Genomic DNA, 18,293 nt, shown 5'->3' with positions numbered 1-18,293 from the left:
ACAAACCACTCCTTCCAAAGTTAGCAGCTGCTGTTTTAACTAAAGCTATTATATTTTTTAAAGTTTCTTTGCAGAATAAAAATCAACACAAAATGGGGTCAAAGACATGAAACCTTGAAACTGCTGTGGGAAGCATTTCAAGATGTAGGCAAAGGCAAGAACTTTCTGGAAATGAGTCCATTCACACAGGAAATAACCCCCAAATTCTACAAATAGGAATTGCACAGAATTAAAAACATCTGCACAGCAAAAGAAATCATCACCAGAGTAAAGATATAACCTACAGCATAGGGGGAATCTTTGTCAATTATAACTCAAATAGAGAATTAACATTTAGGATGTATAAAAACTCCCCAAATTAAATACCAGCATTCCCATCCCAAATCTTCTAGTCAACAAATGAACTAATTACTAGGGTAGAACTTAATTCGGTTGTTTACCTAAATTGACAGAGCATCAAACTGCCTTCTAAATATACATGCTTAAACTCATAGACAATTGCCACTGTCAGTCCTAACTACAGAAGCCTTTTTTTTTTTTTATTCCAGTGAACTGCAGGAAAGGCTGTGATGCATGGCTGCACAAGGCTCTGAGAATAAGTGACTGCTGAGCTCATTTATACTATCTCTTCTAAGACTTGGGGAACATTGCAGAGAAAGGAGAGAAAGAATTTACGAGCCAGAAGACAGGGAGAAGGGCTGTAAAACATCATTCTTAGGACAATGCACAATTGTTGCAATCATGACTTCCAATAACTGCAGTTGCCTGCACTGGATCTGCAGAAGAACAGGCCACCCAACAGCCAGGCATGGATAGGGGAACCATTTCCTACAGAGTCAGCGGAATGGAGTCATTACTCCAGTGTAGCCACTGATGATGCCATCAGGCTCCAATAGTCCCAATCTAATGGTCACACAGAAAGGGCTTAACTAAATGGCTCAGGCAGCAAAGTAGAAAGTCATGCATCTGCAGGAAAGGACTGGCAGGGACAAGGGGGTTCTGGGAGTGGGGAAGTAAGAAGAGCAGGCAGGGGAGAGAGTAACTAGAATGCACTGTATACATGCATGAAATTGTCAAAGGGCTGATTTAATAAAATAAACTGCCTAGATAATTCTCTAAAGAAGAAACACAAATAATATATATTTATAAAATTATTTAATATCTTTTCCCATACAGTTAAATTAAATAGGATTAAAATTTGCTTCAAGATTCCATCTCACCTCAGTCAAAATGGATATCATGAAGAAATGAAATCCCAAAAGATACTGGCAAGAGAAAGAAATCCTTGTCCACTGAAGGCACGTCTCATATGTCACAGCTATACCACTCCTGGACACATTCCCAAAAAACTCAACATACATCAGAGATACTTATGCAGCTATGTTTATTGTTATATTATTCACAATAGCCAGGGAATAGAATCAGCCTGGGTGCTTGTCAACAGCTGGTGGATAATAAAAATGCACATACACAAAAATGATATTTTATACACCTTTAGAGAAAAAAATAAGTGGTGACATTTGCAGGAGAGTGGGCAAAGCTGGAACAAGCCAGATTCAGACAAATACTGTGAATTATCTCTCCCTCGAATTCTAGCTTTTAGTGTGTGTAGTGTGTGTGTGTGTGTGTGTGTGTGTGTGTGTGTGTGTGTGTGTGTGTGTGTGTACTTACACGCTCCTGTAGGCCAAAAGAGAGTATTATATCCTGCAACTGGAGTAAATTGTGCTTGTGAGCTGTTCAGTGTGGGTTCTGGGAACTGAACTTGGTCTTCTGGAAGAGCAGCAAATGCTTTTTAACTACTGAGCTATTTCTCCAGCCTCACAACATAGTGTTATCCACCTACAAAGAATGAAATAGTGTCTTTGCAGAAAGGGAATAGATTTAGAAACTGTAGTATTCAGTGAAGTAATCCTGACCAATAAAAACAAATATTTCCTATTTTCTCTTATGTGTGGAACCTAGAACACATCACACACACACACACACACACACACACACACACACACACACACACACACACCCGGTATGAAAATATAAGAGAGACTATCTGGGGAGGGAAGGAATTGGATGGGGGAAGGAGGAGCAGGAGATGAGGAGGAGAAATGAATACATTCAAAGGAGATGACAGGCAGTGGTGGCACATGCCTTTAATCCCAGCACTTGAGAGCCAGTATGGTCTATAAAGAAAGTGCCAAGACAGGTTCCAAAGCTACATAGAGAAACCCTGTCTCCAAAAAACAAAACAAAAACACTCAAAGAAGGCAATATACTTTAAAAAGGTCATTATGATGCCCATCACTTCATACAATAAACATTAATCAATTTAAACAAATCGTTGTGCCTGGCATGGTGGCACACACCTTTAATCCCAGCGCTCAGGAGGTAGAAGTAGGTGGATCTCTGTGAGTTTGAGGTCAGCTGGTCTACAAAGTGAGTTCCAAGACAGCCAAGGGTACATTGAGAGACTGTCTCAAAAAAACAAACACGTAAACAAAAAAGGAATAGTTGTGCTAACATAGCTAGGGGACATTACAGGGAGTCAACCAGAAGTTCAAAAGATCTTGTGTGCAGTAATGAATGCCATTGTGAGATGAGAAGCTGTTTAAAGTGTAAAAACTGTTATGCCCACCAAAAACCACCCTGAAAAAGTTTAAGGAAGTGTCTGGGAAAATGAAGAAAGTGTGAAGACTCCTGGTAAGAACCTCTTGCAACAGATATGATGCATTATGACACTGAAAAAACGGGCTCGATGAGGTATATACAATAGAAAAGGGACATTCTGGCAGGCAGATATCTTGGAGTTTGAGATTTTAGCAAGTGGTTTTCCACTAGGGTGAAGTTTGGGGTGCACCTCACTGGCACATCCTGTAAGGGGGCGTTTTTAAGTTGGTGGAGACAGAGATCCAGGCAGTGAGTGCTCAGCCAGGGAATCCTGAGAGATGCCAGCCTGGAAACATTGCGTTTGTGTTTCTGGTTCCCATCTTACCTGAAGTGTACTACTCAGAGAGGACATTAAACCATAGAGGGCTAAAAGTGTGCAATAAAATGAAAGCGTTCCAGAGAGGAAAAGTCAGTTTACAAATATGCATGGCAGAGTTTGCAATTTGGTCTTGATGAGAGGACAAGAAGTCCCTCTTGGCCAAACCTAGTCATGTGATTGCTTCTGAAATAACCCCCAAACACAATGATGATTAGTTTGAGAGGAATGATGCCTTCAGATTACAATCAAAGTTGCAGGCGGTGCACAGAAAGAAACTCATCTTTGGTGAGTGCTGCTGTCTCTCTCTCTCTTTCTCTCTGTTCCATCTGGCAGAGAGAATTTCATGGTTAATTGTTTGGGGCTGGAGACTTGGTCTAGTGTGTGTAAGTGCTTTCAGCACAAGCATGAAGACCTGAGTTCTAATCCCAGCACCCACGTAAATAAAATCTGGATCTGGCTACATGACTGCACCTGTAACCCCAGGAGGAGCACTAACTAGGTCTTGCTATCTATCTCCCTAGCTCCATGTCGGTGAGAAACCCTGTTTTAAGGGAATTATGTAGAGAATGATACAGCGGGATACCTGAATATTTGGTCTTTGTTCACACATACCTGCATACACATCACACGCATGCACCATACACACATAATAAGATGGTGACTCACTTTGTATTTTCTTTCTTTCTTTCTTTTTCTTTTTTTTTTTTTTTGAGACAGGGTTTCTCTGTAGCTTTGCAGCCTATCCTGGCACTTGCTCTGGAGACCAGGCTGGCCTCGAACTCAGAGAGATCCCCCTGCCTCTGCCTCCCGAGTGCTGGGATTAAAGGCGTGTGCCACCAATGCCCGGCCACTTTGTATTTTCAGTGCTAATTAATGACTATAAAATAAGCAGATGCTTGAAATGTACAACTGCCATCTCTCCTTTTCCCTGCTAGCCTTCCCAAACCATCTATCACTGTGTCAACCCAAATGTGTTCCATTTGCTGGATTCTTTGTGGATTTCTATAGACAGGGCTTCATCTAGGCTTCAGCTGGGCAGGCCTCTCCAGGGACATCTGTTAACACCTGCCTCCAATCATAGCTGCCTCTTCTTACAATTGAACCCCACCAGCAAAATGTCACTGTTAAGATAAAGCAAGTTGACGGCGGTCGTACTTTTCCAGAGACACATCATGTTCAGCTCTATTTTAAGGGGACGGCTTAAAATCCACGCTGCAATGCCAATTGTGTAATGGATGCTTGATTCCCAATGGCCACATGTTTGTTGTGTTCCCAATCTCCAAATGACTCTTTAAGAAAAAGTTAAGCAGGCTAGGGGATGGCTAAGTTGACAAAGTACCTATTGCAGAGGCATGAAGACCTGGGTTCAGATTTCCCAGCACCCACATAAAAGGTAGGCATGGTCACAGAGGAGACAGGAAAATTACAAGAGCTCCCTGCCAAATCAATTCAGCCAAATCAGTGAGCTCTGAGTTCAGGAAATGACCCTGTCTCAAATGATAAGGTGTAGGGCCATAGTGGAAGACTTCACCCTCAGCCTCTGATCTCACACGCATGTGCCCATGCACCCCCCCACATACCCATTTAATATACAATTGCATGCATCATTCTACACAAAAGGAGAAGTGGAGGGTGGCTTGTCAGTGGAGGAGGCCACAGCACTGTGAGTTTCCAGAAAAGGCTCTTCACCTTCACTCTGAGCAGGATCAAAAAGGAACAGAATTTCTTTGGAGAGCAGATAATAGACACATTGTGTGTGGTGACACAGATACCTGGCAGATGTGGCTTGCAATTCTTTGCTTGGTTTTCCCATGACTGCCTACAAGACTGTTCTAGGACATAGACAATTCCATGAAACTTTTCTCCATTTCCCCTTTGACCCAGCAAAATAGACATGACTTTCTATATTATTTTCAGTGGTCTGAGATAGGCAAGACTCTGAGGAAAAGTGTAACAGCCTACAGAATCTCCTCTATATGACTGCTCTAGGTCCTTGTCTGATTCTATTTTTTTCTTGCTGGAGTCTGTTCTCAGACAGCCATCTTCTTGCATATGCAGAGTCACAAAATCACTGGCCCTGCCAGTGATGGGATATGACTTACAGAGCAGTGTGGAATGACCCATGCCTTAGAGTCCCTCTATGTGGCCCCAGCCCTTTTTTCCAAGCTTGCTCTGGCTTTGCCAATCTGAGCATAGTACTGAATGCACTTATTTCACCATTTCCTTTTTTTAAAAAGATTTATTTATTTATTTATTTTTTACCTCGGTGAATGTGTGTCTACCATGCCTGTAGAGGCCAGAAGAGGGCATCAACTCCCATGGAGCTGGCGTTACTGGTGGTTGTAAGCTTCCTAAAGTGGTTCTGGGAACCAAACTCTGGTCTTCTGGAAAAGCAGTAAGCACTCTTAGCTACTGAGGCATTATTCTAGGCCCTCCATTACCTTCTATTCTTGCTAAACTTACCTATCACTTTCTTTAGTATCCAGCCCTACTCAAGAAACCCCTGAGCCCATTACTGCACCCCGATTTGTGTAGCTCCACTCTTGAGTCTGTCTGTCAACATAGTATGGGAAGCCCTCACTTTCCTGTCTTCTTCCCATGTGAGTTCACACTGTTCCTCTTTGATTTCCTAAAATATCACTTAAGTACTGAGGCCTCTGAGGATGTTTCTGGGCCACTCACAAGTAACAGATTAATGAACATCCTTCAGTAAGGAACAAGAAGGCATGGAGACAGAAGAGTTAAAAGGACCTGTTATAAATTTGTGGCAGGTTGTGAATAATAAACTTAAGATTTTCTGGCCCCCACAAATAACTGCCTGGGGGTTAACTGCCATGAGAAGAGGGCTCCTTGGTTTAGAATGGTTCAAATAAGAAAGAGAAGAAAAGGAGAGAGAGAGAGAGAGAGAGAGAGAGAGAGAGAGAGAGAGAGAGAGGAGAGAGAGAGGGAGGGAGGGAGAGAGGAGAGGGAGAGAGAGAGAGCAGAGAGAAGGGAGAGAAGGAGAGGAGAGAGAGGAAGGGAGAGAGGAGAGAGAGAGAGAGAGAGAGAGAGAGAGAGAGAGAGAGAGAGAGAGAGAGAGAGAAGAATATTTTTCTGAGGCGGGAAGGGAGACAGGAATTGTAAACACTACAGTCTTCTACCACCCCACCCATACATATTTCACTCTGCAGTTAGAAAAAGAAACTAGAAATTTGTTTCGGTTTTGTTGTGGGTTTCTTTTTCCTAGAAAAGATTTAATTACATAGAAACTATGACTTTAGCCATGATGATCCATCCTTTAATGTCAAGCTGGAGAAAGTCCCCCAAAAATGTAGGCATAGGGCCAAGAGCTAGGAATTTGGGGAGAGGATATAATTTGTTTGGCTTTATAGTATGAGACACTGGCCTGAGCGAGGGGAAGCTGCTCAGGCTGTGGAAAGAGAAGCCAAGTTGCTACAGGATTTTCTCATCTTCATAGAAGTCAAAGTTCAGCCAACACAAATAGGATGAGGCACAAACACACGAAAGAAGCCACAGTGTTCTCTGTGGGCTTGCACAGTGCCCACTTCTGTCCTGGCTTGCTCCTCCCTGCATTATGCACACACTCAAATCTTTTCAAGCTAGATGTTTGAGAAGTCAAAAGCAAACTGCAAATAGGAGGGAAATCCTGCTCTGCTCAAAACCCAAAACTTTTCTTTAAAATTCCCACTTGTGAGATTTTTGAAAGCTATTTTTTTTGTTGCCATTTGTCTTTTTATGGGGGCAGTTCAGTGCAGAAGACCAAGCATGGACTTCTGATACTGGAAGGATTTTGTTCACGTCTCTGCTTTGCCAAGAGATGTTTGTGTGACCTTAGGCAAGCTACTTCTCCAAAATTCCATTTTCTCATGTGAAAATCTGCTGCAGATGGCTTTTCTTGGGGGTTCTCTGAGGATATTATGAAGTAAACTGTGCAAGATGTTCTGTTTGCTGTCCATGCGATGGGAAAAAAACAAAACAAAACAAAAAACATTAGTAACCGTCTGTGTCCTTTTCTCTTTATTTTGGTAAACTAGAATCCCATAATTTAAAAAAGAAATCACCAAGTCAATGAATTCAGACTCTTGACTGTTAAACCCCTTTGTTGTCACTCTCTCTGTGACTGACCCCTTTCGGGAATACCCACTCCACTTTAGGACCATGCTATTGTTTTCCTAAAAATCAATGTCTCTCCCTCTTCTCTTTCACTTCTTTTCCCCTCCTTTCTTCTCTCTCCCTCCATTTTTCCTGAGGTTTGCACTAATTTACTCCCAGTTCTAACCCCGAGTAATTCAAGTAGGCCACGGAAAACACCTACCATTCTACAAAGTGTTACTATAGGGGGCTCTTGTCCATTATAGAGCTAAACTAGAATTGTGTTCAGTGACTCCAGGGAGCTGTCACTGGAGCCAGATGAGGGACTGGGAATATAAAGAAAGTAGGGAGAGTTGCTGATTCAGAGAGTTGTTTGTTCAGACAAAGCTGGCATTCTTTTTACTCCTGAGCCCAGGTATCCATCCACACTGCCCACTAGGACTCTTGGGGAGATATTAACGCCCAGAGAGACTCAATGGCACCTGGAGACAGCCTGATTTTTTTTAAACACAAGCCGGTCTCTTGACAGTCCATTTAACATGGCTATATCCAACCCTAACTTGTATCCTTCAATATGACCTGCCTTCCAGGTTCTGGCAGGAAAGGGCTTTGTTCTCTCTCTGAATGTCTGGCCTCAGCCAGCTAACTGAAGCACTAAATTTAAGGTGCTCCAGGTGAGTCTGCCTTTCCCCCTTCCTTGGACTGGCTACCTGTGAATCCCTGGATGACAAAAGAAGGAAAGGTGAAGCAGGAAAAATGCTTGGAACTTTGGTCTCACTGCTCTGAGTTTAATGAGGGGAGCTGGACCTTACCTATTTTGGATTTTAGAATTTGGAGAATGTATTGATTCTTTGAAACATTTCTATTACAGTATGAAATGGGAAGAGAAATGAGCTAAGTTAATCATTTTTTTTGCACCTTCAGAAGAAGAGGAGGTTAGGATTCAGAGGAGGAATTAAGTTTTGCGAAAGTCATACAGTAAAATGTAGACAAAATAATAGTACCAGAATTTAAAGGCCAGTATTTTTTATGTTGCTATAGACTCTCAGGGTGTGCAAGCATGAGTGTGCCTGCAAAGTAAAAGGCCTTTGTGCCTTTCATTGAGACACCAGGCTTTAGAAGAAGGTGGTGGGTAAAGGGCTATTCCCAAAGTATGAGATACAAATTCTATTTCCAGTACTAACCAACTATATTGACATTCTGCCTATCTCTTTTAGCTTTAGTTTTATAATCATAGTGGGAAAAGTCTAAGCTAGCTGAATTTCAGCTGTGATATTTTATTAGTTTAAATAAAACTCAGTGTTTTCTGAGTATCCAGGAAGTACTTAAAATAGGGCAAGTCCCAGGGTCTTGGGAATAGAACAAATTTATAGGGTATGTGTGGTAACCCTTATTCAGCCAGTGAACAAAATATCCACTGGGCATCTGTAAAATCCAAGCACTCTGATAAATGATAGAGGGAAAGTGATCCAAGAAAATACTTTTTCCTCTTGCTGGTCTTTCTGTTTCATTCACCACATCCTACAGAACCACTGAACTATGGGTGCACACTGTGAGCCCCACAGAGACATCATTTATTTGGGAATGGCCACACCAGAGAGCTATTCCATTTTATTTAACTTGATTGTTAAAAGTTAATCATGCTGCCTAGATTGAGGACAAGAAAACTCTTTGTAATCATTTTCAGATTCTGGTCCTGTCCAGTCACACTGGCTGGGTGAAAGATCACATCTCATGCAGTGGTATCAATGATAGAGTATCATCAGTTGCCCAGCTCTGCATCCAGATGGGTTTAGGATTCAGGAAAGACTACAGACTTGGCAGTCAGAGAATTAGAAGCTTAAATGTTGACTCAACAAATTAATAATTGCTTGTTCTTACATAATTTCAATACATCTCTTGTCAGCATATATATATATATATATATATATATATATATATATATATGTAAATTATAGGTTAATACCATTCAGGTCTATGAGGTGTAAAGAACTTGGATTATAATGTCATCCCATAGCTTTTAGTTAAGGAGAAGGGATCCAACAAAAATACAAAGCATGCTAAGTGTTGTGAAATGAACCACTATGATGCTATAAATAATGGTGATAGCATGAGAGGAAGTGCCAGTGTAACCATTGCTGTGCTGCACAAGTGTGTGCTCGTACATACACACACACACACACACACACACACACACACACACACACACACACAGGTCACATTCAGTCTGTAGATGCAGATGAGAATCTTGGTCAGAAGCCGCATAAGGCTGATTGCTGGTGAAATAATGAAGTTATCTCTTTTTCTATGCTGCCAGTATCTTAAAGTTAAGGGAAAACACGGGAAGAGATGTATATGTGATATGTTGGGAGTTGAGGATATAGCTCACTAATAGAAAACCCACCTAGTATGCAATGGGCTCCAAAGCCAATTCTCAGCACCACTGGCTTGTCCAGTATGACAAAACTGATGAATTGAGATCAAAGATTAGACACTAGCTCTGCTCTGTTTGGTTTCCAAGCCCTACTTTGAGTAACCACAAACAGGAACATGGGTGTAGAGATGCTACATAAGCTGAAAACCATGGGGGAAAAGCAAAAAGACCACCACAAGCAGAAGCAGCAACAACAAATACAAACTAATAATAAATGGTAGTACAGCCAGGCGTTGGTGGCGCACACCTTTAATCCCAGCAATCGTGAGGCAGAGGCAGGAGGATCTCTGTGAGTTCGAGGCCAGCCTGGTCTACAGAGCAAGTTCCAGGACAACCTCCAAATCAATACAGAGAAACCCTGTCTTGAAATAAATGCCCCCACCCAGCAAAAAAAAAAAAGAAGAAAGAAAAGAAAAGTAGATGGTAGTACTCAGGCCATGATAAAGACAGAAATTAGTATTATAAGGGAATGTAGGGGGCCTCATATACTCTCCCCTATCATTACCTATAGATAACATAGGTCAAAATAACCAAGCTGCCTACCTAGGAATTGTATTATTTAATTAGTGGTTAGCTCTTACCACAGCAAGCCTAGAAATCATGGTCTCAGTGATGAAATAGGAAAGAATTCTATGTATCTGGATAAAATATACCTTTGATGAACACACAAATGTTCATAGTAAAGACGGGCAGGCATTGCCAAGGGCTTAGCCCCGTGTGGTTTCTCTTTCATTCTGGGAAAGGCTTAAAGGACCAACTATAGTTAACTTTAGTTATGGATTTAAAAACAACTTTCTGGTTGTCTTTCTCTGTTCCCTTTGATTCCCAGTCATCTTCCTTCCTACTTCTGTAAGTCAATTAACACTGAGTTACACTAAGGTCACAAGTGCTTAGTTGTGTATTTGCCAGCTATCTACCTGCTTGCAGGAGAACTAGAATGTTTAGGAATAAATAAATATTTGTGTTTTCTTTCTTGAATTCAGGAAAAAGATCAAACTCTTAAACATGAATTTATCCACTAGATACTTGGTATACCCTGCTCTGTGCTGGGTGTAGGCTTAAGTGCTTTGGGTATTCAGTCAACAAAAAAGAAAACACTTCTTAAAAAACAAACTGTCTTTGTTACGATTCTGTTCTAGTGAAGGACAGAAAAATCAAGAAACAAATCAAATCTATGCAACATTGTAAAGTGATTGCTTCTGTCTAAAAGTGGAGCCACATAAATGGATCAGAAGTCTGGAAGTGGAGAGAGATTGAAATTAAATATGAATGCACACACGTATACAATGGCTTACAGTTAATGCCATTACACATGTATGTATACTTGAATATTTGTGGTTTTTTTTGTGTTTAAAACAAATGTGTCTTTTTTTCCACCTACGCTTTCAATGATCATTCACAATTTGTCTCCCCACCTCTGGCTTCCAGAACTTACCTTCTGTGTTTTGTATTCCCCTTTCCCTGTGCTCTGATCTTTTTTTACACCTTAAATACTAAGCTTGCTCCCCTGTACTTCTGCAAGTGTTTTCCTCCTGAAATGAACATCTCAGATTTCAGGGCCACCTCCCCAAACCTCTCAGACAGTGTCTTCCCACTCCGGGACTCCTTTACTCATCTTTGCAATTCTCCTCACAGATTTTTTTCTCTAAAAACACTACCTACTATCTTCAAGCTCCAAGGCATGTATAAAGGTTTCTCCAATAGCACTTGCTATGGTGTGCTAATGATCACCTGTTTTCTGTCTGTACTATGCATTTTGTTGAGGGTTCAGCACTTAATAATGTGTTACTAATATTTACACCATCAGCATTTAGCTCTAACAAGCACACAGTTCAAGATGGTCAGTTTAATCTTTGTGCCAGAAAAACATTCAAATTTCATATGTAAATACTTTTTTGTTTCTCAAATAACTTTTATGTTAAATTTCATTTTCATTTTCAGAAGTACAAGAAATATTATCTCAAGAAATAATAACATCCAGAATTGAGGTAACTTCACTCTGTCTGTACTAAAAACAGGTATGCCATTAGGTTTTTAATAATAATAACTTACATCTTAAAATTTTTCCCAAGAGATTATTTTTATTAGTTCAAATTGGAAACAAGACTGCTTCACATGTCAATCCCTTCTCCCTCTCCCTCTCCCTCCCCTCCCCCAACCCTCCACCTGCTCCCCACCTCATCCCCCCTCTGTTCCCCAGGGAGGGTAAGGCTCTCCATGGGGGTTCCCCAAAGTTGGTCATATCATCTGGGTAGGGCCTAGGCTCTCCCCCATATGTCCAGACTGAGAGAGCATCCTTCCATGTGGGATGTGCTCCCAAAGTCCCTTGTTATGCCAGGGATAAATACTGATCCACTACCATGGGCCCCATAGAGTGCTGAGGCCTCCTCATTGACATCCACATTCAGAGGTCTAGATCAGTCCTGTTCTGGCCTCCCAGACATAAGTCTGGGGTCCATGCCCTCCCCCCTGTTCAGGTCAGCTGTTTCTATGGATTTCACCAGTTTGGTCCTGACCTCTTTGCTCTTCACTCCTCCCTCTCTGCAGCTGGGTTCCAGAGTTCAGTTCAGTGTTTAGCTATGGGTGTCTGCCTCTGCCTCCATCAGCCACTAGATGAAGGCTCTAGGATAGCATATAAGGCAGTCATCAGTCTCATTATAGGGGCAGGGCATTTAGGGTAGCCTCTCCACCATTGCCTAGATTGTCAGTTGGTGTCATCCTTGTAGATCTCTGGAAATCTCCCTAGTGCCAGACCTCTCCTCGAACCTATAATGGCTCCCTCTGTTATGGTATCCCTCATCCTGCTCTTCTCCATTATTCCCCTAAATCAACCTTCCTGCTCCTCCATTTCCTCCTCTCCCTTCCTCTTCTCCCCCTCTCATTCTCCCAGATCCCTCTCTCCTACCCTCATGCTCCCAGTTAGCTCAGGAGATCCTGCCCCTTCCCCTTCTCCTGGGTCCATGCATTCTTCTCTTAGAGTCCTTCTTGTTTCCTAATTCCTTTGGTGATGATGATTGTAGGCTGGTAATCCTTTTCTCCACGTCTAAAATTCATATATGAGTGAGTACATACCATGTTTGTCTTTTTGTGACTGGGTTACCTCACTCAGGATGGTTTCTTCTAGTTCCATCCATTTGTTTGCGAATTTCAAGATTCCATTGCTTTTTTCCCCCGCTGAGTAGTACTTCATTGTATAAATGTACCACATTTTCTCTATCCATTCTTCAGTTGAGGGGCATCTAGGTTGCTTCCAGGTTCTGGCTATTACAAACAATGCTGTTATGAACATGGTTGAACATATGACCTTGTTGTATGAATGTGCATTCTTTGGGTATATGTCCAAGAGAGGAATGGCTGGATCTTGAGGTAGACTGATTCCCAGTAAATACTTTTTTACTCTTTGATTTAGTCAGTATTTTTCGAAGTTTTATCTCTATATGCTTCATGCTATTGAGATAGCAGGGAGGGGACAAGAAAAAAGGAGGTACAGAGAAAGAAAGGGTGGAGGAAGAAAAAGGAGAGGAGAGGTCCAGTCTATGATATCTGGTTATAAATATAATGATAAAACTGCAACAGGAAAATTACTTTTCTCCAGTGGGGTCTCACTGGGTATATAAATCACACTTAGGGGTAGATCCCATTCTCAGCAATAGAGGGCCAATACAAAATGAACCCAATGGTGCTTTGCAGATCTTTTTGTCATATTTCTTTGTTTGGGCATTTTTAAAATTTTTACTGGGTTTTGTGGGGTTTGTGTGTGTGTGTGTGTGTGTGTGTGTGTGTGTGTGTGTGTGTGTGTGTGTGTGTTGTGCTTTTTTATTTTCTTTTTTCATTTTTCATTTCTTTTACTGATTTACCTTTTTGCCTATCTGTTTTCTAAAGAAAGAGCAAAAAGGTGTGGAGTACAGAAACAGCTGACCTGAACAAGGGGGAACTCTTGGTTCCCAAACTGATAGCTGGGAAACCAGCATGGGACTGATCCAGACCCCATGAATGTGGGTGTCAGTGAGGAAACCTCAGAAATCTATGGGGCCTTTTGTAGTAGATCAGTACTTATCCCTAGCATAGGAATGGACTGCGGGAGTCCATTCCACATAGAGGGATAATCCCTGAGCCTAGACACAAGGGACTGGGCCGAGGCCCTATCCCAAAGGATATGACAGACTCTGAAGACCCCCCCCCCATGGAAGGCCTCACTCTCCCTGGGGAGCAGAAAGGGTATGGGATAGGTAGTGTGTTATTTGGGAGGGGGACATGGGAGAATGGGAGGCAGAGTGAACTGGGATTGACATGTAAAATAATCTTGTTTCTAATTTAAATAAAAAATGGAGAGAAAGAAAAATGAAGGTGTGGAGTTGGGTGGGTGGAGAGGATTGGAGGATCTGGGAGAAATGTGGGAAGGTAAACTGTGATCAGAATATATTGCATGAATTTTCAATTTAAAAAACAGAAATAAAATTACCTTTTCAAAGATTTTGAGTTTTGATATATTTCTTCTCTTTAAAAAGAAAAGAATACATGTATAAATCTAAATGATTTAATAGTGTAGTACAACATTTGTAACAATTTAAAAGAAGAGAGAGATTGCTAGCCCAAGTACTACTAATAAGTATTTCTATCCATTAACATGGTGGTTGTGATGCTATTGATAATAAGGTGATGATCCAAATAATGCAAAGACTACTATCTTGATATACATTCACAGTAACAAGTTTATCAAATAAGTGGGAGAGTGGTATCCATATGCTGGGGAGGGAAATTCTTCATCAGATATATGATTTTTATTTAGGGGCATGTCTCTGGTTGTAGGAGTCCATGATTCTCTGATAAGAAGAGTTTCTTTGTTTGGATTTTGGTTGCCCCCAGGATTCTATCTCTGGGACTTTGAAGAATGTGGAGCTGATACATGGCTGTGGGAAGGAACATTAGCATGATGACCAATTTCATCCTTTTGGGATTTTTAGAGTGCCCCCAGGTACAGATTGTCCTTTTTGTGTTGTTTCTGGGGATCTATCTGGTGACCATGGCTGGAAACCTGGGCCTCATTGCCCTGATCCGGATGGACTCACACCTCCACTCCCCCATGTACTTCTTCATTAGTAATCTGTCCTTTGTTGATATCTCATACACTTCCTCCATAGCACCTAAGATGCTCTGTGATTTTTTTAGGGAGCAGAAGGCAATCTCCTTTGTAGGCTGTGCCACACAGCTTTTCTTCTTTATTGGAATGGGAGGCACTGAGTGCTGTCTCCTTGCAGCCATGGCATATGACAGATATGCTGCTATCTCCAATCCTCTACTCTATCAATCCCTCATGTCACCCACCATCTGTGTGGGGATGGCCATTACAGCATACACAGGAGGGTTCCTCACCGGCTTGGTCCAAACCAGCTCCATCTTCCAGCTTCATTTCTGCGGGTCTCTGGTCATTAACCATTTTTTCTGTGATTTGCCACCCCTGATGTCTTTGTCTTGCTCTAGTACTTTTTTCAGCCAAGTAGTGAACTTCCTGGTCGTGTGTGCAGTTGGTGGGACATCAGCCCTTGTTGTCTTGGTCTCCTATGGCTACATCATTGCTGCTGTCATGAAGATTCATTCAATCCGTGGGCGGATGAAGGCTTTCAACACCTGTGCCTCTCATCTAACTACAGTGATTCTTTTCTATGGTTCTGGTCTCTTCTCATACCTCCATTCTAACACTGGCCACTCACAGGAAAAAAATAAGGTGGTGTCCATGTTCTATGGTGCAGTAATCCCCATGTTGAACCCTATCATCTATAGCCTGAGAAACAAGGAGATCAAAGAAGCATTGAAGAAACTCATGGAGAGGAAAAAGCAGATGTCCTGTCTCTGTGCTATAGTGCCTTAGGTAAAAACAGAGCAAAAATGTCTTAAGTGTTTTGTTAAGTGTAAATAATAAAATAATAGTGTGTCTCGGAAAATTGTTAGTAAGTTAAAGAAACCATTTCAAGAAAGAACCTCCCACCCCAAATTGATGTGTCTACTGGACAATGGTACTCAATGGAAGTTAGTTTATTTATTTATATACTTATTTTCTTTTTATGGGCAGGTGTTAGATTTTATATTTGGTCATTTGGAAGGTAAAATAAATATGGTTATGGTGGTATTTCTCTACTATTGGGTACAAGGTGCTAAGTCCAAGACACCATGTCTTAAAGACACAAACCAAAGCCTAGTCATAAGGGACATGCCATTCATCAATGTCTTCATTACAATAAAGCATGGTTCTTGCCAATTCACTTACCTATTGGGATATATTTCCTGTTCCTCTTGTCTTAGATTCCTAGCTATCCAAAGGTTGGTGATACTCAGAAACACTAACTTTGAATTAGGAACTCAAGAGTCCCCACTGACATGAATTCAGCAATGATAACTCAGAGAAAATATAGTAGTAGGGTACCTGTAAACTGTTTAGTAAGAATCAAGGATAATGGGTGTATGGTCATAAAGTCCATGAAGACCAGATCCAAGGAGCCAAGACCACTGTAGTTTTTATCTATAAGGTCATGGTGAGGAAAGAGCAGGGAAAGGACGTATGAGAGGCCATACACTGAGGTATCCAGGGGTTACCTGGCAGCCAAAGAAAATCATTAACGTGAACCAATGCAAAATTGCAAATTTACTTAAATATTGTAGGGTATTTTTGGATAATTTTAAAAACTCAATTATATTCTCAATCATGGATTTCATAGATGGTGCCATGTTGTAATATCAAAAGTTTGGACACAGCTGTAAATAGACTGGCTTGAGGCTCATGCCTGACATCTTGTGACTAGGTATGATCAGCTTGAAAAGAAAAACTTCTCTGAGACACTGATTTCATAACTGCTCACAAGATCAGTGAAAACTTTTGACCTTATATGGTTGTTAGTGTCCTGTCTGCTGTCTCTCTGAACCTTGACGTCAGGCTTTCTTACTGTTCTGATAACCTTGCCTCAATCTCCACATTTTCTCTAATAGTGACTATTCCAGTAGTGTCATCATTCCAGAGCATGATGTGAGATAAGGTTATCTGTGTTAGAGAATTTGCTGCAGAATGTAGTAAGTCAATAAAAATCATCTTAAACCATAACTTTCAAGACAATTCTAGAGTAAATGGTAAATAAGCTCTTGTTTCTTTAATGACTGTGTAAATAAACCATGGTGAGTTATAAGGATCAACAGTGAATCACATCTGTCTTTTTGCACACCACAGTGTTCTCATTTAATCATTTCAATGACTAGCTGAATTATTAGCAATATCTATAGAGGGAGACGGTTTAGTCAGTATATTCTTCTGTCAAGCCTTCCTTGAGACTAGAGTCCTAAAGACCAAGCAATCACTATGGAGTATATTCTTATAAAATACTATAATAGCCCCCCAACTCCATCTGACACTGTATTTCTTCCTGATTGTCTTCTCCTAATTTTCTAATATCCATGCCTCAGCTCTCCTTTACTCTTTCCTCCAAAGCACTGGGCAGATCCTTCCACAAACTATGTGCTTAATAAATATCTGTTTAATAAACAAATAAATTCAAGTTTACCTGGTAGGTAATCTAGAGATTAAAACCAAAGGAAGCGAGCAGCTACTTATTGGAAGCACATGATGTGCCAGGCATTATAAACAACATGTTTAACAGTTTATTCAATATCATGCACAAATCCCTTTGTTAAAACTTTTTCAGGACTGCATAGATGACTCAGGTCTTAACAGTGCTTGACGTTCTTTCAGAGAATCCAAGTAGAGAATACTATGGGGGTTTTTATAGGTTAGGAAGGGGAGAGGGAAAGATAGATAAAGGAAGTTAGATAATAAGTCAAACAGTAGGAAGTTATAGTTCTCTATAGCATGTGTGAAGCTGGCAGTAATTTATATCTTACTCCCTTTAACTGAAATCCCAAACACAAAGCAATGATATGCTTTGAAAGAATGAAATGTTAATAGCTGGTTTTGATCATTACAAATTATTTGTATGTATCAAATTATCATGCAGTATCTCATAAAATGCATGCTATGTGCCAATTAAAACATAAAGACAACTAAATAATAAGAATTTAGGACAAACCGGTGGCTACTTAGATGTAATCATTAAGCAATATTCAAGTTATGGAAAACCCAGTGTTTTAGCTTTGATGTCCAATATTCTTTCCCAGAGTTTCAAACTCCTACCACTTCCCTGAGTAGACCTTTACAAAGTTAGGTCACAGATATTGTTCCCATCATTGAACAGTTTTCCATGAATATTTCACAGATGATGGCTATACCTTTGGACAGTCTGGTTGTGGACACTTCAGGAGTCTAGTTGTGAGTGTTGGCCCCAACTCTGGTCATCCCTTTTTGAGGCCACATCAGTTGGCAGATTTTCACAGGCCTAAGTCACACCTGCATGTGGGTCACATCTATGTTGTCCTTCAGGGGTGAGATTACCTCGGTCTTGTATTCACCATCAGTTTGACAATGCTGGCACTGCCTGATGTCTGACATACTGATGATTAGAAGCTGCATCTGTGTTACCCTGAAGACTCCAGCCAGGTTTCCACCTCGTGAATACTATGCAGTTCTGATGTAAAGTTTCTTCCTGTGGTCTCAAGTAATTCTACAGGCTACCTTTTAGCTTATAACTCTGGTGAAACTCATAGTCTGGACCTGCCATGCCATGACACAGCAGGGAGTTTTTTAAATGGTGTCTTGCTATTGATTTGGTAGATGGTTGAGTAGAAAAGGATACCGAGTCTTTTCTATTATTAAGTGCAACCTTTCCCTCCATTTCTTTCTCTTTAAAT

General features: G+C 41.0%; 1 protein-coding gene across 1 annotated transcript; it reads left to right on the top strand.

Annotated features, from left to right (window-relative positions):
- The first annotated feature begins 14,412 nt into the window (after positions 1-14,412).
- On the top strand, positions 14,413-15,375 carry LOC100761109 (olfactory receptor 5A1). The gene has a single exon (XM_027406806.2). It carries the CDS (start codon positions 14,413-14,415, stop codon positions 15,373-15,375), a length of 963 nt encoding a protein of 320 aa, XP_027262607.1.
- Positions 15,376-18,293: the final 2,918 nt, after the last annotated feature.

The sequence above is a fragment of the Cricetulus griseus genome, chromosome 3 (genome assembly GCF_003668045.3).
Source record: "Cricetulus griseus strain 17A/GY chromosome 3, alternate assembly CriGri-PICRH-1.0, whole genome shotgun sequence".
In the NCBI taxonomy this organism is placed as follows: Eukaryota; Metazoa; Chordata; class Mammalia; order Rodentia; family Cricetidae; genus Cricetulus; species Cricetulus griseus.
Note: the sequence above shows the minus strand (reverse complement) of the source record. Positions and strands in the feature narration are given on the sequence as shown.

Bases quoted from the DNA above. Each gene is read 5' to 3' on its own strand.
- LOC100761109 (XM_027406806.2), top strand. From the start codon at position 14,413: ATGGCTGTGGGAAGGAACATTAGCATGATGACCAATTTCATCCTTTTG.